This window comes from Protomyctophum parallelum (assembly GCF_964188405.1).
Source record: "Protomyctophum parallelum genome assembly, chromosome: 14".
In the NCBI taxonomy this organism is placed as follows: domain Eukaryota; kingdom Metazoa; phylum Chordata; class Actinopteri; order Myctophiformes; family Myctophidae; genus Protomyctophum; species Protomyctophum parallelum.
Window position 1 is genome coordinate 47,592,550 of NC_139709.1, and position 22,322 is coordinate 47,614,871.

The window sequence follows — 22,322 nt, forward strand, 5'->3', positions numbered from 1 at the left end:
CGATGATATAAAACGACTAAAAACCTCCCTCTGAAATGGACGTCTCTCTTTCTGGTGAAATAAGGTAATCTTTTGGTGATGGGGTAATCCTTCCTGTTCATATTAGCTATTTACTTAAAGTATTTTGGTAAAAGCTAAAGTTAAGTATAAGTATTGTAATGGGATTACTCCTAAAAGTAAATGTACTCTGAGGCATCCGGAGCAGTTTGGCTGTTGCTTCGGAGTCTCACAGCTTCTAGCTCTTTGCTAAACGAAGCTATTATCTTTAGATTCAGTTGCAGGGGTCCTACAGTCCCCCCTGACATTTTTTATCATGATGGGATAAAATACCCATCAACTGTATTAAACTTACAGCATTTTCCATCACTACAGGGTGATTTGGCAACAACTCTGGTTTTCTCATGGCCACAGGGCAATTTGCCAGCTCAATCAAAGCATCCCTTGTGTAGGATATTCTTCCTGAAACAAAAATGTAGTGTTCATATCAACCAGGCATCATTATCATTATAGCCAAATCCCTCCAGCATGCTGCATGTAATTCTTATGAAATCATCACCCTTGTGTGTGTCCGCAGAATCGCAGATAATCTTGCATACTATTTAGCCAATCAGCATCATATTTACATACCTGTCTGTCTTTGACGACCCATTTGTATGGGGGCACTGCTGTCAATGTTTGTTGAAGTAGCTGTGAAGAAAACACAGACAATCACAAGTCAGTTATCAGGGTTTCCTGCACAATGTTATTAGCATGGCGCCACACCATGCTTGATTTTTTTTTTTTAATGCATCATGGTGTGTGTGATATGAAATGTGAGCTTTAATCATATTCCATTATATTCAATGCTTTTGGACAGAAATGAGACTCCATGCAGTCACTTTCAGTAGTAGAGGCCTGCAGAGGGGAGCTGAATGTGTCTGTGACTGTGCCCAGGTGATGGTCGTTGATGATCATTAATACATCAAGGAAGGCAATTATTCTGCACTGTCAAATAGGTCTACATCTATCCTAAGATGCCATCAAAGAAAGCTTTTTCGTTAACTCGAGCTAGGTTCTAAACAAGAAAGCATGTTTAACGTTGTTGCACAGAAATTAGGTCATTTTACATGAAAAGTAATGCTACTTTTGCAATGTAGCCTAATTAAATAAAAATTGTGAAAAAAGCTTGGGGGGAAGATAAGTCATTAAAAAACTATATTCAGTCATTGGAAAATAATTGTGTGTTTAAAATATCGTGAAAAATGGTATCGTGCCTCCCCAGTGTCTGCCCAGTGCCTCCCCAGTGTCTCCCCAGTGCTTCCCCCACTGCCTCCCCAGTGTCTGCCCATTATCTGCCCAGTGTCTTCCCAGTGCCTCCCCAGTGCCTGCCCAGTGTCTGCCCAGTGCCTCCCCAGTGTCTCCCCAGTGCTTCCCCCACTGCCTCCCCAGTGTCTGCCCATTATCTGCCCAGTGTCTTCCCAGTGCCTCCCCAGTGCCTGCCCAGTGTCTGCCCAGTGCCTCCCCAGTGTCACCCCCAGTGCATCCCCAGTGTCTACCCAGTGCCTCCCCAGTGCTTCCCCAGTGTCTCCCCAGTGCCTCCCAAGTGTCCCCCCAGTGCCTCAGTGTCTGCCCAGTGCCTCCCTAGAGCCAGAAGGACCCCGTCCCCCGTCCCCGTCCCCAGCACCATGCCAAAGCTTTTTCCTGCCGGAAACACTGAGTTATCCATGAATTAACCCTCCAAACAGGCTCTCCCCTGTCAACTATGACAATGTTATGGCCAGTTAATATCTGCATAAAAAAGGATTTACACAATTACCTACAATGCATGCCTTGTCTCATCACAGCATACTGTACAGGTCAAATAAAATTCTCACAGCACTCCTCACTCAATGTTCATGTTTAAGTGAATTCATGATTAAGATTAATAATTATTTTGGTTAAAAAAAAGGTTAAAAAGCTATGCTGGTTATTTGATTGCATCTCATGAGTGTCATGTGTGTGTTTACAAAGGTCTAGCTGACCTGACCTGAGTGTGACCTAATTGCCCTTTGATGTTGATGGGAGCCAATATTGTCCTTTGATGTTATTGGGAGCTCATTTGGACCCGTTTGAGGCACCTGTGTGTATTTCTGTTTGATGTCACAGTCTTGTAGTCAGTTGGAGTCAGACACAGAAGGAAGCAACACAGTTTTTTGACCATACATTGGACTCTGTAATTCTTGGTGTTTTTTCCCAGTAAAACCTTTTGATGAAAAGTTATTTTTGTCTTGTCGTTTGCGTACAACTACTGTTTTGTGTTTTTGTGAGGTCTACTCCACCAAGTGGTACATTTTTAAAGAACATTTAGACTGAGTGCCACTACACTCCTTTACAGTAGGCCTATATTCCTATTTTCCACTTTACATAGATGTTATAATTATTTTCTCTGATCTGATGTGTTTCTTCTACACAGTACAGTATATGCCTGGGAGCAATACACCATTCGTTGTATGTGAACATAGATGCCAAATAAACATATTCTCATTCTAAATGCCTAAACAAAAATATTATATCCAAATATTAGGGTACTTAGTACTTACTACTTACCCCGTTCACCATTGAGATATGACAGAAGGCTTTGTCGATCAGGTCTTCTGACATGTGCAATGTTGTCCATCTATGTGAAAGTATACACAATATTGCAGGTCAATCCACAGTCCTTCACTGGATGTAGCAGTGATTGTAACTGGGTTTGGACTTTGGGAAACAGTTGCGTGACCTACTTTTGGTACACAACACACCAATTTCACAAGAACCACACAGTACAATACAGTACCAAGTTTCGTCGTCCTACAATAGCAACTATTTAAATGTAATAATGGTGTGAAGGTGAGAACAAATCCAAGTGACTTACTGCAGCCATTCGACAATACGATGGATGATTGTTAGAAGACGATGGGGATAATGATCAAGAAAACCAAAAACACGAAGCAGACGAAGAACACGAGAGTCTGGATTACCATTCCTGTCAAGAAAATGCAAAATAATCAATCCATCTAAAAACCATCAATTGGGATCATTCCTAGTCAGTGCACTGCACACAGATCAATAACTGAACTGTCGATAGATATTTTCATGGTCTTTAAAACATTTGAAATGGCACTGTGATCTTTTTACGCACTCATCCTTGCATGGCCTAGAAGTGGAGTTGTGGAATACCCTCTTTAACTAATGATATTACACATAGTGACTTTACCATTAGTAATGCTGAGGACCAATGATGAATGAGTTCACGATAAATTTGTGATGAATTAATTAATGGATGAGTTCATCATTAATTCATCAATAATTTATTATGTGTGGTCGTGTATGCATTTGCCCCCTCAAGGCACCCATTTTGGTGTCAGCATCATGTTATGCTTTAGCTATTTAAAAATAGCAGATCTACAAGCTCATATCGCGCCACCGAGTGGCGCGATATGAGCTTGTAGGTCTGCTATTTTTGAAAAATCGAAGAACGACTGACATTTTTAGAATCTGATCTCAGGTCAGAATGGGTTCATCAGACCAGTGTGTGTGTCCGGCGGAAACCTCGTATGAATCTGATCTCAGGTCAGAATGGGATAAATACTGTAAATATCTCCCTTATAAAGTCCTTTGAGGTTTGATCTGAAATGGAGGAAGAGGAATATCCAGTGATCACATGATGGTTCTATAGCCCAAACACAGGAAAATCATCCAAAGGACTTTTTTTTCCCCTTTTTGTCGTGAAACCTGTCAGCTCAAAAACCAGCGCTTCTTTCACCTGACAAATATCACTATATTTGATTAAACTTTTTTTTTTTTTTACATGTACTCTTAACTAAAATAACACTGCGGATTCCAATACGATCGTCACAGTTTGATAATGGGGAGATGATTTTTTTTTTAGTCTATGTTCACTGCCAAGTTGTGATAGTCAAAAGTCCTAGGCATTATTCAAATACTGTATTTAATGATACAGTAGGTTTATTCGGCCATGTCATATGATATTACATGGATTACACCACAAATCAATGTTGGTATATAAACCACAAGGGAAAAAACGTTCGGGCTTAGATACACCTGCATTATTTCTGGACGAAATTAAAACTAACACAAAAAATGGTTATGATTACTTAATAAATATACAGTATGAATGAAAATTAACTGTATCTGAGGGATGTTTGGCATACAATATATCGGTGTTCAATTTAAATGGATTGTACACTTCTAGATCTGCATGAGGAATCAAAGTATAGCTACTAACCTACTGTATGAAGTACCATTGATCGCATGAGCATGACCAGACTGACGAGACACGATAATGTCATCGCACACAGGTAGCACACTGTCAACGACAATAGCATGGTATGAAGGGAGAATAAAACAGATCTGCATGAAATACAAGATATAGCGTCCATATTCACATAATATCCCATAACAAGGGATTGGTCTGAGGGGGGAAATTCAAAGAACTGTAAATTTGTTTCCACCTTCCAACAACCAAGTATAGAAAGTCACAATTTGGGACAACCTCCATTCTGTCGTCAGAGAGGACGATGTCAAAGCCAAGCAGCAGGAAGGCGATGTTTTCATCAATGCCAGCACGGACAATATGGAGAGTAGGAATAACCTGAACGACCAGCAACAATGCCATCTGAAAGGATAAAAGTTGTACATTTACAGAGCTGTAGGAGCTATGTTATTTAATTCACACACACACACACACACACACACACACACACACACACACACACACACACACACACACACACACACACACACACACACACACACACACACACACACACACACACACACACTATAAGATTAGACTAAAGGGTAATACAGTGCTCTAGGTGCAGGTGCAAGTGTATTGTATTCTTGGATAACTTACATGGTAGATTGCCACAAAGGCAACAAATGCTGAGATGGACAGCTTGAGGGGAAAACGGAATACTAGAAGAAAAATTGCATTTTTACTAACTATAAAATTGTTACATTTATTACATTACACAAGATAGATATGTAGGCACGGTGGAGGAGGATAGACTATGTAGTCTGTGTGATCTAAAGCAAATCGAAAATGAAATGCATTTTGTTTTTTATTGTCCATTCTACAACTCCATTAGGGAGAGACTTTTTAATAAGATGGCCTGGTCAATGAGGAGGAGGGCCATTTACATGTAAAATGGCCTTGTTGTCTCCACCAGGCCGAAGGCATGGGGGGAGAGTATGTTTTGCACTCGGTCCGTCCGTGTGTGTGTCCGTCCGTGTGTCCGTGAGCAGCTAATCTCGGCCACCGTTAACCCGGTCGATGCCAAATTTTGCACACACACTCCCTGGATGCCAACGATGAACCTCTGCAAACTTTCCAGAACGGCCTGTTATAGCGCCACCAGGAGGCCGCTTTGTGCAAAACAAGTTTTTGCACAGTACACCTACAGATTTTGTCCAAACATCACGCAAATTGCTACACAGTCTCTCTAGAGCCATTCAACTAAACCGGTCTTTCAGATTTCTCACACTCCATCCTGATTGGTTAAGATTGGCTTCCAAAGTTCACAGGAGTGCTCAGTTTCAAACAAAATGCTGCAAATCATGAACACATCGCGTGATTTCCGTGAAATTGTGGACCCACATTCCCACTAGGCCGAGGACGAAATGCCACATGAACAATTTCAATTCAGCCTCAAGGTGGCGCTATAACTGGCCGAAAAGTGTTTTTACCTCTAACTGCACGGATCTGTGGATAACTTTGTATGCCAACTCCCTAGAGGCCAAGGAAAAACCTTTGTCTGGAATTTTTCACATCTGCTCTTTATAGCGCCACCAGGAGGCCGACATATGTAAAACACATTTTCTATTATTACTCCTTCAGATTTTATCCAAATTTCACGCAAATCGGTACACATGATCTCCATAGTCATGTGATCAAGACAGGTTTGTTTGATTTCTCATATTCCATCCTGATTGGCCACCATTGGCTCCTACAGTTTTCAGGAGTAGCCCGCTTTGTACAAATCGCCACAACTCCTCAACGCAGCGTCCGATTGCGATGAAACTGTGCACGCATATTCCCACTAGGCTGAGGAAGAATCCTGGTGGAGACCTGTGCCTAGAAGGGCACTTTTTCTAGTTATGATTGTTTTCGTTTTATTTCATTTGTTTGTTTGTTCGAATAATTTACAAATATGTATGAACAGGAAGTGTATTCAGTGTATTCTGTGAAATGTGTCATATAATCCCATATGGGATGGGCCAAAGTGGCATGACACGAAAATAAAAATTTCATTAATTCATTCATACACAACACTACAACAAAAACAAAACAAATGTTTGTTCGGAAAGACTCACCTTTCTCTGGAGTGTAAATGTAACTCTTTAGTGTATCAGCTACTTTTTGAGACAGTGTTGGTTTGTCTGTGCTTGTAGAGCTGGACAGCACAGGAAAATCATATTTATCACATGAGCCCATAGTTCTATACCTCCAGTTCTAGGCTAAACAGAAGTTGTTTTTTTCTTCCTACATACAGTAGATACAGTGGAGGAAATAAGTATTTGATCCCCTGCTTTTTTTGTAAATTTTGTAAATTTGCCCTAATACAAAGAAATGAGCGGTCTATCATTTTTATGGTACTTTTATGTTAACAGATAGAGACAGAATATCAACAACAAAGTCCAGAAAAAAACATTATATAAAGGTTATAAATTAAACTCCATTTGATCAGGTGAAATAAGTATTTGATCCCCAAGCACATCATGACTTAATACTTGGTGGAGAAACCCTTGTTGGCAAGCACAGAAGTCAGACGTTTCTTGTATTTGGTCACCAGGTTTGCACACACCTCAGGAGGAATTTTGGTCCACTCCTTTTTACAGATCCTCTCCAAATCCTGAAGGTTTCGAGGCTGTCGCTTGGCAACTCGAAGCTTCAGCTCCCTCCACAGATTTTCTATGGGATTAAGGTCTGGAGACTGGCTAGGCTACTCCATGACCTTAATGTGCTTCTTCTTGAGCCACTCCTTTGTTGCCTTGGCCGTATGTTTTGGGTCGTTGTCATGCTGGAAGACCCATCCACGACCCATCTTCACTTCTTCAGTGCTCTGGTTGAGGGAAGGAGGTTCTTGTCCAAAATCTTACCGTACATGGCCCCGTCCATCAACCCCACAACGCGGTGAAGTTGTCCTGTCCTGTACCCATAGCAGAGAAATACCCCCAAAGCATAATATTCCCACCTCCATGCTTGACGGTGGGGATGAAAACCATTAGAAACACATTGCGCCATAATGGATTGAAATCCTGAAGTGACCGCAAGGTGTACAGGCCCGTCTGAAGTTTGACAATGAACACCTAAATGATTCTGAGAAGGCTTAGGAGGCAGGAGGCACATAGCAACCAAATGTCCTGTGAATCCAAGTTGCAAATCTTGTAAGTTGCTTCTTTGCCCTCTGTCCTGGGGTGTTCTCCTCTCTGTCTTGAGGAGGCAGTGGATCACTGGTCTCGCTGGTCTCGCTGGTCTCACCGCCAAACATGACATTCTCCAAGAGGCACTGTGGTAACACACCGAAGTCCTGAGCATTCTCTATGAAGCACTGAATGACTGCTCTCTGCAGCTTGAGGTTGGTTAAGATGGAAACCAAGTTGGTTCTTCTCAGTTGGTTCTTCTCAGTTTCCTCTCCAGGTGGAAGGAGGTTAGGTGGAAGGAGGTTAGGGGTGAAGACCACAGACAGGTTATTGCTGTCCATCTTGTTCTCTGCACTCCTCTTGGACACACTGTGGAGGAAGTCAAAAAGGTAGCGCAGCACGCTGATGTTTCTGTCAGGCAGTTTGCAAGACAGCAGCAGTGTGGCGGCGGTTCTGTCCTCCTCACTGGTCAGCTCCCGGGCCTTCAGAAAGGCATCATGCAGCTCGGTGGGCAGGATGGGTTCTGGAAGCTCCCTGAAGAACTGCTTCACCAGGCCGGCCACAATATGGGGATCTGCTGTGGACAGACACTCTTCCTTGCCCGCATCCAGCTGGACCCTGAGTGCTTTTTGTGTAGTTTTGGAACCTGCTAGTCTGAACAGGCCCTCTTTGTCAGTGTGCTCCAGCAGCATGGCACATGCTCCCACCAGAAACCTTGGCACATCCCCGTGGTCAGTATGACACTGTAGGCTCTTCAGCGGTGCTCCGAAAACCTTCACCTTGCGCTTGTTGCTCCAAGTGCATGTTGACAGCTTCCTTCCGTTGGTTTTGCGGCAATCAGGTGTTATAATGCCATAAGTGTTGAGCTGCTGCTCAGCTATTCTGGAGGATTCCATGTCAGTTGTTTCCACCATAATACAGTTGGTAAAACTTGTGTGACTATTCTGCTTGCTAGCACTAGTAGACAGGATTTCCATTAACACTAAATCAAAGGTGTTTGTCTGTGACAGGCTGCAGCCCTTTTTATTCCAGATCAGCTCTGGTTCAGTAAACAAATAAATCACGCCGCTACCATGGTTACCGCGCAGCTCCACCAACCAGAAACGGTGATTCTGTCAACAAAGCAACGTCACACTGTCACTGATGTGACCACGCCGCTACCATGGTTACCGCGCAGCTCCACCAACCAGAAAGTGATTCTGTATTTATTTTTATTTTTTTCTGATTTAGTGATTTTAACTATTTTTAGTTAAAGCGGGTGGGGGCATTCGAACAAAATTAATGTGGATTTCTTTACATTTTATGTTTTTTTATTTTTTTACTATAACCCAGATGTAATTTCCTGTTTGTTTTGTCTGATAATTACGTCATAAAATTACGGGTGTGATTTTTTTATTGTCACTACAGCCAAATACATGTAAAGCACGGTTGGATACAAGAGACAATAATGAATAATACATTCTTGTGACATAAAATACCGAATTACAGTATAGGCTACCATTTTAACTGAATACATAGGACACAAATGGAAAAATCCTCAAGTACCTTTTTTTTGGTGGACCACTGTACAATAAATTGTTCATAGCATACATGGGAAAATGACCTATCACAGTTACAGTGGAATCTGGAATTGGTTCGTCTCCGCTGATAACACCATAAAAGGGACTGCCTGACACTTTCAGTGAACGCACCATGCCACTGAACACTAAACCACTGGTTCTAAACGTGGGCTCCAGGGAACCCCAGGGTTCCTTGAGGGGGTTGCAGCTAAAGACCGATAGTTATAGGAACCAAATTGAATGCATATCAAAGTGGGGGTCCTTCCTTGAAATTAAAAAAGTTTGAGAATCACTGCATTTAACCCATTCTGACCTGAGATCAGATTCATACGAGGTTTCCACCGGACACACACTGGTCTGATTAACCCATTCTGACCTGAGATCAGATTCTAAAAATGTCAGTCGCTCTTCGATTTTTCAAAAAATAGCAGACCTACAAGCTCGTAGCGCGCCACTCGGTGGCGCGCTATGAGCTTGTAGATCTGCTATTTTTCAATGGCTAAAGCATAACATGATGCCGACACCAAAATGGGTGCCCGTTCAGATAAGCACCACTGTAGCTTCAGATGTTGTTCCCTGTGCTGAAGTGGCCCCTGAAGCCTTCGTCGTATGGAGGTGCTGGCGTACAACAGAGCATTAAGTAGGCAAGACACTGCAAATATTCTAGTATCCTTAAAGGGGTACTGTATAAAGCATTGCAATTTAAATATCTTATAGTGTTAAGTGTGTATTTCCAAAACGTTACATTCAGTTGCATCTATTACACTAGAAAGAAAACATTCTAAGTTAGTTTTGTATCACTGACATTCTTATGTTGTAGTTTAAAAAAAAACGAAATACTATACAGATAAAACTAATTTACTAGCAGCCATCAGTGTTGGTAAACTGTTGTTAAATAACTTTGATTTGACCTGTCAGAACAGAGTAATACAGTAAGTCCATTGGTGATGCATAGAAATTAGACTACTGTCGCTAACGGGAACAATTCCATCTTTTCAACTTGCAGTAAAACTCCCATTTATAAAATGCAGTCTCAAACATTGGCATTGTTGCTGACAAAGAACACAACATAACCAGATTTAAAAGCACCAAGGGTATTCTACAAAAAAACAAAAAAACAACTCCATTTTGAATCTTCAAACGACCAAGAGATCATATTGGCATTTGGGGTGCTGGGTTGTACACTACCAAAAGCCACATCTCATTCTAGAGTCTAGACATTATTATTTACTAATACAAAGACCCGTTCTTCATCTCTTTTAGGAAGATTTCCATCAAACATAGACATCAAGCTATTTTGTTGCTCCTTGCAATTCCCATCCTGTTTTTGTACTACTAATTTAGGGGAAAAAATCATGTCCAACGGCATAGACTAAAAGTCTTTACACATCACAGGTGTGAAGAATAAATATGAAAATTGCGAGCAAGTATTCATATAGGTTGATGCCTTTAGTTGTGGAGAAAAAACAATCTAGTTTTGAATACAAATTGTGTCTCTTTATCACTGCTTAATATTTGCATTCTGTGTGGATGTACTCATGACACCAACAGTTCGAAAACATACATTTTCAAACAAAATGAATCACATGGAGACAAAACAAAAACACCCCTGATGCATTAAATACCTTAAGAGAGAAAGGTTTTAAAAGGCCTCTACCTTCACATTGGATTTGCATGTCATGCCAAAGAAACTACAGCTAATACCTTGACCTTCTATTTATTGTATATCCTTATCCTACACCTGTGCTAAAGCCTATAACTTTATACTTACATCGCCTCTCCACTTTCCAAATGGATTCATCTAACAGTAACTTTGGAGAAATTACTGGATTAATTTCATCTTCTCCGTTTCACAAGTAGCGCAATTAAACATTGTATCATACATTGTACGGTTTACATTAAAAATCCTGTCCAACAGTATGATATACAATGGCATATCATGTATAATATCTATCGCGTCCTTCCCAAATTTCAGGAAATAAATGCACATTAACATTTCGAAGAGTGCGGTCCAGCCTGCTGGATGCTTTGTCAATTAACCGGTCATCAAAATGATATAAAAATGGAAATCAGTGTTGTTGTAAATATCAACCTCATTTGGATTAGTGCTGTAAGGGCACTGTAACATGCCTGATTATTTTATAGGCATGTTACAGTGCTATTTTCGGGCACTGAACATAACAGATCTACAGTATAAGCTCAACACATCGCAGCTCAATGTGCCGAACGTGTCACAGTGCGACGCATTGACCGTGTACATCTGCCGTCTTCGCTGCCCCAACACCCACGTGCAGTTAAGTATATCTCAGACTTAACATGCCAAGTGAGCCAAGTTTGTTCATCATTGTTGTGTCCACCTCGCCTCTCTGTTTTTTGCACTGGTGTCAGCCTTCAACCAGGTCAAATCAGATCCTGGGCTAGGTTACGGATGACGCTTATAGCTCCGAGGTCGAAGCCGCACATGCTCAGCAAACCTCTGTCTTCTGTGTCTGCGATGGCATGGCCGATGGAAGTCAGACCACACATCACCATCTTGGAAAAGATTCCCGAATTCTGCAGGTAAAAAAAAAAAGAAAGGGGCAAAAACCATGTTGTATTAATGTAATCCTACTTCCCTTAAAAAAGCCAAATCTAAAACGTGGTAATATTGAGGAAAATGTTCAATTTAAACGCACGCACTTGTCTGTACTTCCTCAGACTCTCCACGGGGCTGGCAGTGAAGCTCCAGCATGGGTTGTTGGTTAATACGATGAACATGTCCACCGCCTTCTGGTTCTCTGTAGCCCACGTCATGGGGAGAGTGCCGTCTGTCATCCCAGTGGGAATCTGAAAGAGATGGGTGCACGTTCATGAGATGGATGCAATAGAGCGGTGCAGTCCCTCCCCCTTTCAGAACAACGAACGGCCCAGGAAATGAAATGCAATGCATTCTGACCATAGGGTTTTCTTTAAGTATTTATTTAAAGACTGTTACGCCGCGGACAAAGCCAACTCGGATCGTGACAAATCATGACAATGAACACAATATTTTGGGCCGATCAAATCATTAGAAAGAAAGAAATAAAGGCAGGAGACAACACTATTTGTTTCGTTTTTTCTTCTTATAAATGATTTGATCGGCCCAAAATATTGTGTTCATTGTCATGATTTGTCACGATCCGAGTTGGCTTTGTCCGCGGCGTAACCGTCTTTAAATAAATACTTAAAGAAAATCCTATGGTCAGAATGCATTGCATTTCATTTCCTGGGCCGTTCGTTGTTCTGAAAGGGGGAGGGACTGCGCCGCTCTATAGAGCGTCGCAGTCCCGCCCCCTTTCAGAACGACGAGTGGCCCAGGAAATTATTCTCCATTCATTTTCTCCATAGGCTTTTCAAAAAGTATTTATTTAAAGATGGTTACGCCGCGGACAAAGCCAACTCGGATCGTGACAAATCATGTGTTTGTTGTCATGATTTGTCACGATCCGAGTTGGCTTTGTCCGCGGCGTAACAGTCTTTATATACCGTAAATACTTTTTGAAAAGCCTATGGAGAAAATGAATGGAGAATCATTTCCTGGGCCACTCGTCTGAAAGGGGGACTGCGACGCTCTACAGTTAATCAAGCTAATCAATGATAAAACATTATCTATAATCAATCATTTAATAAAATAAAATAAATCAATCAATATTTTGGCATATCATTGTCGATTTTCACACGACACTGCCGTACAGTATGAAATAGGTGGTTAACATGCATACCTTAACCAGTTCAATCGTTGCTTGTGCCAGGGTCATGTCAGCAGCGATGGTGCATGGGACGATAGCTCCTTCGGAGTACGCTAGGACCTGTGTATCCACTTCTGTCCTTGCAATTAACTGTTGCATATACAAAACAACACACAAAACACAACAGAATATTGCATAATTTCAGGCAAATAACACCAGACAAAGCCTGTAACGGTAAGTCTAAATGATTCATGTCATGGCGGAAATGTACGTAGTATGTAATGCATGTACTGTAGTACAATCAATTCATTAAAGAGAATCATGGATCATATGGAAATCGTCTGAGCTCCCAAAAAGTAAATGCCCCTCGAAAACCAGGGCTGTCATAGTGGCAGGTAGTACCACTTCAAAGATGTAACGAATGAATGAATCCTGCAAGTTTCAAGTAGTTCTTGGAATACTTTCCTTGGTATGTCCATGCTTTATTCTAACTCAGCAGGAGCAGCTGGTGAGACTAGGCTACTTGATTCGAACAATAACATTTCAGCAACCGGACATGGATATTAATGGACTGGTTCTAGAGAGGTTACTGAGGTTTGATGAATTGAACAATGTGGACCCTGTTGTAAACAAGTGTAATGCTTAATTGGGTCGTCCACTCACAGTTAACAGTCTTTGTATTGAGTTTGTGCTTAAAATGTACTGTAAATTCTACAAACTGTTAATAAATATTTCAATCAATCAATCAATACTCAAACTATACGTTGGGTTTTAGAATTGGCGTACCATGGTAATGGCTGCGGCAACCACTGCAGTGCTGACCGACGTTCCTGGGACAACGCTGCTCAGCGATGTGCTGACATCCACAGCCACGGCAAAGCGTTTACCCACAGGCTCCACATTCTGGGGTTGAAGAAAAATAAATCAAGGAACACAGCCACATGTCAGGAAATACTATCAGCTACCAGTTGTCCTTAAAGGTATATTCAGTGATTTCACTTAATTCAAATATCACTTATTTTTTTGTTTTGTTGTGATAGTCCTCCCTACTATAGAGTGTGCTGGCAATATAAGGAGTTCCTCCCTGTCCCCAGTTAACCCCTGGGGGTCAAAAAACCTTAGGTTTCGTTTTTGACTCTCTATCCTGATTGGACGAAAGGCTGGGTCCCACAGCCAAAAACGAAACCTAAGGTTTTTTGAGTGAAATCACTGAATATACCTTTAAAGGTCAGAGGTGGAGAAAATCAAAGCATCTTACCATGAAACTCTTGTAAAAAGCAGTGTCCAGGGCTTTGAGGATACTAATGTCCGGCTCCCATTTCACTTTACCTCGACAGTTATGGCCCCGTTTGTAGTTTTCAGAGGCGAAAAGGATGGTGAAAGGGTGGAGCTTCGCCTGGTGGGTAGTGGACAATGACAAAATACAAACATTTCTAAAATAGAAGCTCACAATGCGACGTGTTGTGAGCTTATAGAGCTCATGTGCTTAATGCACATATTGCGTTACTTTGACGACCTCCAATTTAACAATGAGAAAGTAAAGGCATAAAAGCCCATGCAATTATAACATTTTAGAACTTATTAAGTAGCTGCTGTAACCTTCTTTAGTGCCGCCTCACTCTGGATTCTTTCACAAACTGCCACCATGTCCCGGCTTCCAGGCTCCAGAACTTTGTCAGCAGTCATCTTACCCAAGATTCTCAGCACTGATTCCAGGGGCATTTCCTTCAACAGAGCCCGCCATACCTTCAGAGAAAGCAGAAAACCTTAAACTTAAACACATTTTGGTTAGGTAACGCAAGACGGTGCATTTTGCTATTTAGTGGGGCTGCTGCGTTAATAAAAACAAGACAGTCTTAGTAACATTGTAGCTTACTACAATATTGACCTAACTATACTATAGTTAGGTCAATAGTATATAACTAGGTGTGAGGACTATCCATACTGACAGGCCTATCCATATGAGTTGCTGGATAATCAGTTATGTATTGTGAAAAAGGAAGAAGAAAAACAAATAGCTTGTGGGCTTGTCCACTAGTATTGGTGACAGTCATCTCCTTTGTCCAAATGGGCATCTAGATATACTTCACAAATAACTAAATTATTGCATCTCAGGCCAGACGCTCAATTGCGCTATGTTGGAAGAATGTCAAAGCCCCTACGATCGGCTTTTGGCTGAGGAACTTAACAACCAGTTTGGCACATGAGAAACTAACGCCAGGGCTCCACTGGGCGCGTTGCGTCACGCGTGCGTCACGCGTGCGTGCGTCAAAAAACGAACCGGTTCAATTTTATGGTGACGGAGACGCGACGCAACACGGGCAGTGGAGCCACCCTCCATTGATTAAAAGGGCACATTCCCGACACTGACGGAGACGCGACGCAGACGCGCCCAGTGGAGCCCTGGCGTTACATATGTAATTAGGAAGAAACCTGCGGTATTCTATAAGATATGGGAGAAGTTCTTGGACTTCATTAAGCGAGGTGATATTGAAGAGGCTTTGGATGTATAGTGGTTCATTGGAGCTGTGGGGTGGGGGTAGGGAACTGTGACGGACATTGTGCATTTGTTTGTTTAACTGTATGTAATGTGTTTTATTTTCGTTTTATTTTCGTTTTGTCATTATTATTATTTATTTATTTTTGTTCTGTATTTATTGTTGTCAAAACATTTCGTGATAAGATTTTGTTTGTATTTGTGCTGCCATGGGGATGTGGGGGGGGGGAATATATGTCAATTGTTTTGAAAAGACTTCTTTGTACTGTAAAGAAAATCAATAAACATATGTTTAAAAACATAGAAAAAAAACATAAAAAAAAAGAATTATTGCATCTCGTCTGGACTTGCTGTATTGCTATATTTAGACCTTCCCCAGTCTCGCCTGTAAATTGTCCAAAATGCAGCTGCACTGCAGTGCAGTGCATAGTGCCATCACTCTCTCCACCGGCTCACTGTTCAGTGTTCACTTTAAAATCCAATCCAAGATCTTGCCGGTTGCTTCCAAGGCTCTTAATGGTTAGGCCCGACCTTATTCTCTCTATCTTGTATCGTCATGACTAAGACTTAACAGTGACAGAGACTTTCCAGTTGCTGCTCCACGATTGTGGAACCAGTTGTCTTTAGATATTAGGTGTTCCTAAACTCGTTTTACTACTTTTTATATCTTCTAGGCTGAAGACACTTTTATTCACTGGCTGTGTACACACAAGCAGAACAAGCAGTCATGCTTGTGTTATTGCATACGAAAATGGGCATGCATCATTGAAAACAACCTGTACACTATGATTTAAAAGCTAGTAAATGTACTGTTCACAAGCCTAATTTAAAGCTGGGCATGCAGCATTGAAAACATCCTGCAAACTATGATTTAACAGTACAGGTCACTTTGGCTAAGGCTCAATACTGACTAAGCTAGAATTGAAGCTAGAACACAACTCACATCTTTGGACTTCAAGTGGTCTGTCAGTAGTTGTTCCTTCTCCAGTCTGTGTTCCATAATGAGATGGACAACCTCCGTTTCATCACAGCTGTGCCTGACCTTCTCCACCACCTCCAGATACGAGAGAACTTTGACGACCTCTTCCAAGTTCTCTTTGTCTGCATATGCCGTCTGGACTTCTGGCCATCCCTTTGTTACGTATTTACTGATCAATGCAATTGCTGAAAGATAAGGGAGGTGGCATTTGCCTTCAGGATAAAGATAAATATGAAGCTGAGATTATGTCTCAATTGTCAAAAACGACTGTCTACAAGAAAATGAATAGTGATCCCACTAGTTCGTTGCAACAAGAACTCAGGATGCCAAAAATAATGGCTGGATCACTAAATCTGAACATGGCTTCCTATATTGTCAGCACCCAGTCCGCCCGGTGATGTATAAACTGCCTAAAATACATAAATCACTTATTGATCCCCCGGGCCGTCCTATTGTCGCCCAAACTAATTCTTTGTTGGCTCCTCTATCTGAATTTGTTGACTACTTCATCAAACCCTATCTATGTACATTCTTTACCAGCATACATTCGAGACTCTACTGATCTTATTAACAATATTTCTGGTATCATTGATGTGCCGGATGATGTTATTTTGGCTACTTTTGATGTTGCCAGCCTCTACACAAACATTCCCCATGACGGTGGTGTTGAGGCTTTAGGCTATTATCTCAATAACCGTGACGCTACTGTTAATCCGCCTAATAACTTCATCATTGAACTTACAAAATGGGTAATGAAAAATAATTACTTCCAAGTTCAATGGCGATTTTTATTTACAGGTGTCGGGTACTAGCATGGGTTCCATTTGTGCGCCAAACTATGCAAATGTATATGTTGGGTTCTTTGAAGAAAAGTATGTTTTTAACCAAGAACGAAATGCACATTTGCACAACATTTTAAAATGGTATAGGTATATAGATGACGTTTTTTGCCTATATCAAGGAACCAGTGATGAACTTAACGAGTTTCACCTACTTTTGAACAGCTTTAATAGCAACCTACAATTCACTTGTGAATACAGCTCGGAAAAGGTTTAATTTCTTGACATGTGGGTCGTAAAAGACAACACCACACTTATTACCACCCTGTATAGGAAAGAAACTGACAAGAACACCCTCTTAATGGCTAACAGTTTCCATCCTACTCCTCTAAAAAGAGGGCTTCCTAAAAGCCAATTTTACCGACTCAGAAGAGTATGTTCCTCAACTGATGATTTTATTTAAAAAGCGGATGATATGACAGCTAGGTTCCTACAAAGAGGCTACCCGGCTGAGTGGATCCAAAAAGCCTATGACACGGCATTGAAACAATCTCGGGCAGATCTCCTCAAAAAGAGCGAGAGAAAAGAAAAAAAGTTTTCGGTCACCTGCATTACCACTTTTTCTCCCCACTCGGGCGTCATCAAGCCGGTTTTTAATAAACACTGGCATGGACTGACGTCCGATCCTGCTCTAGCGCCTATTTTTAAACACAAACCCCTGTTTGTAAACAAGCGAGGGCGCAACATAAAAGATATGCTTGTTCATGCAGACCAAAGGCATGCGCCTCTACTGGCCAGCCAGACACTGCTAGCCCCGCTACCCAACGGCAATTACCACTGTGGCAGTTGCGCCCAATGCAACAATACATACAAAACTTATCATTTTGGACACCCGCACTCTAGCAAATTGTTTCCCATCAACCGTGTCATTACTTGTGCTTCCACTCACGTCATTTACATGCTGCGCTGTCCTTGTGGTCTAGCCTATGTGGGCAAAACCACTAGGAAACTGAAGATAAGGATAAGCGAGCACAAAAGCTCTATTAGAAGAAATGATAGAGACTACTAGTGGCGGTACATTTCAATGATCACAAGCATGACATATCTTCTTTACGTTTCTGCGGCATTGAACAAGTTGATCCGCCACACAGAGGTGGCGATCATGATTTGCTGTTAAAAAGACGTGAAGCATTCTGGATCTTCACACTCCAAACATTGGCACCTAGAGGCCTTAATGATGAACTTTTATTAAATGTCATGCTGTGATCTTTAGTTTTTATCCTTCAGTTTGCTCCTTATAGTTTTTAACTTATTGTATTGTTGATGATTTGATTTTGTACCTGGTTTTAACCTCTTGTAAACTGTTCCCTTTTCTCTTTCACAGGGAAAGTTTCTCATGAAGTTTCAACCTGCAATATGTTTCTTGATCATGATTTTTGTATACTTTATTTAACAATATTACCATTTGTATACTGTCATGATTAATATGGATTATTATGATTTTTTCTTATTACTTTGCATGGGTGTATTGAGTTTTTTATATGACATTTTTGTTCTCATTTAACCACATGAGTACCTGTCACCTTAAGTTGAGTGATGTCATGTCATTTCGTTTGTTCTGTTAGGCTTACCTTTAGGCCAGACAGCCTACAAAAAGGATGCTTTCTCATTTGTGTTCATAAAGATAGCCTGATGAAGGCCGCATAGGCCGAAACGTTGCTATATTTCCCTGTAAATAAATGGTGGTCACTGCATTTGAAGACAGTGTGCGGTTGTTTTTCCTTGTTCATTTTTGGGGCTCCGTACCCTCTCCTACGCACCTGTCGCTTGTAGGTGTGCAAAAGCTTTGCTTTTCACTGTTACAAGTGTGAACCCCTAGTCATATTCATAGCTATGTAGGTAACTAGGTATTTAGCATAACAATTGAGGTACATGTTTTAGTTAAAAATAAATAAACGTGTAAAATTGAACGGTAATTAATAATGTACCTAACATTTTATAATGGACAATTTACTTTTCAGGCAAGTGGCAAGCAAACATGACGCATGTGCCTCCGAGACCTAATCAACTCAAATACTACAGGAACATCAATCATCAACAGTATAAGCAATCATTACATCCTACATTTCTTTGTTGGTTGTAATGTTTGAAATGTACTTGGCGGGTGAATCTTTTGGTTAACCTAACCAATTACGGTTCACCCATTTGTCGTTAAAATATATCATGTCTCTCACAGCACATCTCTGTCTGTTCAGATCTTTGGTTTACAAATTAAACGAATAAAGTAAAAGAAGATTAACCGCATGATCTTCAGTGTTGCCAGTGCCATGTTCATTTATTCTAAGCAATGGGTTTGTTTTTCTATAGAGGTGCTTGTAAATATTGGTAGTCGCAGTTAATGTTCTTCTTTGGACTTGTTTCTAAAGTGTATTTGCTCATTTAGGCTTGCTCACTAATATTGTTTAAACCGTTCTCAAACATTTTCATGTTGAAATATGAAAATATTGTGTGCCAGGACCCTCCATACAAGATTTGTGTTGTTCAAATGTTTCAAAGGTATTACAAATGTTTCACATTTTATTTCAAAATCTACAAGCTCACATCGCTCACATTTTCAAATAGCTGATGTACATAGGTGTGGTCATGTGGCCTTCACTGCGTGTCTGTTGTTGAAACTCACTTTCAGAAGCAGGCTTGGTGTGGGACAGTCGCAGCAGGTCCTGGTGGGTCCAGCCCTGTCTCTGTTTACATTTGGTCACCGCCAGCGCCAGGCTCATGGCGTCCTGCTCGTTGTACCAGTGCGACACGGCTCTCCTCAGTGCGCGGCCCCAGATCCCGCACTTCATTCCTTCCTTTAGCTCCTTCTTGTACTGGACGAAAGCGAAGAGGTGAGTGGGACACGTGCACACCTCCTTCAGGGCTTCGAACGCCGCCCGCTTGGTCTTCTGCTCCGAGTGCTGGGAGCACACGGCGAGGGCGAAGAGGCACGGGTTGAGCGCGACGGCCCTCCCGTCCCGAGCGAAGCGCTTGACGTCTTCGACCACCTCGCAGCCCTGGCCATCCTGCAGCAGAGAGAGCAGAGTTGTGGCGCTCTCCATGCTGAGCTGGCTCTCCTCCCTGGCGGTGTAGATGTTACTTTCGGAGCCGTAACAGAGGAATCGTCGCAGTCTGGCAGTGTCCGACACCTCCCACGGGCAAGCGCCGTCCGCCGAGTTCAGTGTGTGGTTCTCCGATGGCGACGGAACATTGTTTATGACTCCGCTGCTTCCCGATGGCTTCATGGTCAGGACTCAAGGAGTACTGAAAAAGACATGGTGGATGTGGGAGAGTATTAGATTAGGGGTCTTCAATGTTTTACATGCCAAGGACCCCTTAGCTGAGAAAGATGAACCAGGGATCGCCACTACATATAACATAATGTAAAGAATTGTGAGATTAAATGTATTCATAAATAGCCCCAAAACTATTTTTGGATTTGTACTTGGCCTGCTCTTTTTTCCTTAAACACCAAACCTCTTTGCAGAGAATAGCAGATCTACAAGATCATGTGCTTGTAGATCTATGTAGACACAAATCGATCTTTAGTTTGTAGACACAAATCGAACCAAATGGACCCAGATCTAAGATCTGCAAGTGGTCTAAAACCTCTAGCCTCTGTCTAAATGACTAAAGCAGGGGTCCCTCAAGCAATATTAATAAAACTGTTCTTAGATTGTGGTGGTCCCAGCAATACTAATACCAAACTGTTTGTTCCATCCATCCATCCAACTTCAACCGTAGTCGGGTCGCGGGGGCAACAGTTCCACCAGAGTGCTCCAGACTTCCCTCTCCAGAGCAACATTAGTGACAGTGAGTCGATGCGTTTCCTCCAACTGCGCCTTGGTCTGCCCCGGGGTCTCCTCCCAGTGGGATGTGCGCCGAGGACCTGCCTAGGGAGACGCCCGAGAGGCATCCTAACTAGATGCCCGAACCACCTAAGCTGGCTCCTTTCCAGGCGAAGGAGCAGCGGTTCTACTCCCAGTCTCTCTCGTGTGACTGAACTTCTCACCCTATCTCTAAGGGAGATGCCAGCCACCCGTCGAAGAAAACTCATTTCGGCCGCTTGTATTCACGACCTTATTCTTTCAGTCATGACCCACACTTCATGACCATAGGTGAGAGTAGGAACAAAGATTCGGTAGACAGATAGCTTTGCCTTCTGGCTCAACTCTCTTTTCGTCACAAGAGTAAACTTTGTTGTCCTTGAAAAAGTTGAGAAACTAGACCATCAGTATGTGTATGTGTCTGTAAGATTTTCTTCCATGTGTACTCTCAGAATTAAATAAACACTGAGGGGTTTACAGTGGAGACTGGGGTCCCCGAGGGTCCCTGACCCAATGCATATCAAACTGGGGGGCCTTGAAATTAAAAGTAAACATTGAACTAGAATACAATAGCTGGGTATGCTGCCATAGCTAGAAGTTAGAACCCCGTCCCCAACCCACCAGGCCTCCTTGATTCACATGCTAACTAGCTTGACAGAAATAGCTTCAAAGCTGATTACAGCCATGACTTCATCATAACTAAGACCATAGTTAGTAATAAAACGCCAGATTACACCTGACACTATGTAATAACGCTGTTAATAGTCAGCAGCTGCCCGACCACAAGGTGGGATGCGTTTATAGGCAATATTAACGCACATAACGTAACGTCGACGACAGATGTGGTCCGCCTGCCTGGCTGGGATGGGCAGCTGGCAGGAGAAATCATCAGATTTTGGTTAAAATAAGTGTTCTGTTTGCTACCTAATGGTGTCTTAAATTTTCTTTAGTTCATTGTTTTGTGTATATAGTCAACACGGTTATACTGGGAAATGTATTGAACTTACCCACCGCAATATATATATCTGCACGAGACTTTTTTTTAATGTTGATGTTTTAATGGGCGTCCGTCCTCCCCAATGCATCCGGAGATTATTCGTTACACCGAAATTGGTGACCCAGACCCACGAGACCCTGATTCTGTGCTGCTGTAGTCCTCCGTAGAATGCATAATGAAAATTATTATTATTATTTCATTATGAAATAATGCAATAAGAGTGGGTCAAACTGTGTTTGTTCTGTATTTTAATTTAAGTCAGGCCACACACTACACATCAGGATGTCTTTTATTAATAATGTAATAAATGTACTTAATGTGCCGATTAGCGCCCTCTGGAGTTGCAGAAGTCCATAGGTCACAATCAATGGTGAAACGCAGCAGCAAGGCTGTGCCGCGGAGGATGCTGGGATACGATACGAGCTTGATCCAAGCTTAATTTATTAGGCTGCCGTTCAGAAGAACAGATCTATATTACAACATGATACAAGCTTGACAAGCGTGTTAGCTTGTAGATCATCTATCTATGACCTTAAATAACCCTCCTGACAAGGA

The 22,322-nt window shown here is 41.9% G+C and overlaps 1 protein-coding gene across 2 annotated transcripts; it reads right to left on the bottom strand.

Moving 5' to 3' along the window:
- Positions 1 to 9,662: 9,662 nt before the first annotated feature.
- Positions 9,663 to 21,880, bottom strand: ro60 (Ro60, Y RNA binding protein). Of its 2 annotated transcripts, none has more exons than XM_083781102.1 (9): positions 21,778 to 21,880; positions 19,588 to 20,207; positions 16,093 to 16,313; positions 14,252 to 14,398; positions 13,911 to 14,048; positions 13,439 to 13,555; positions 12,686 to 12,802; positions 11,625 to 11,771; positions 9,663 to 11,498 (listed from the first exon to the last, which is right to left on the bottom strand). In XM_083781102.1, exons 2-9 carry the CDS (start codon positions 20,186 to 20,188, stop codon positions 11,346 to 11,348), a joined length of 1,641 nt encoding a protein of 546 aa, XP_083637228.1. In that variant the 5' UTR covers positions 20,189 to 20,207; positions 21,778 to 21,880; the 3' UTR covers positions 9,663 to 11,345. The 2 variants fall into 2 exon arrangements, with proteins under 2 accessions (XP_083637228.1, XP_083637227.1); XM_083781101.1 differs by having other exon boundaries at positions 21,782 to 21,863.
- Positions 21,881 to 22,322: the final 442 nt, after the last annotated feature.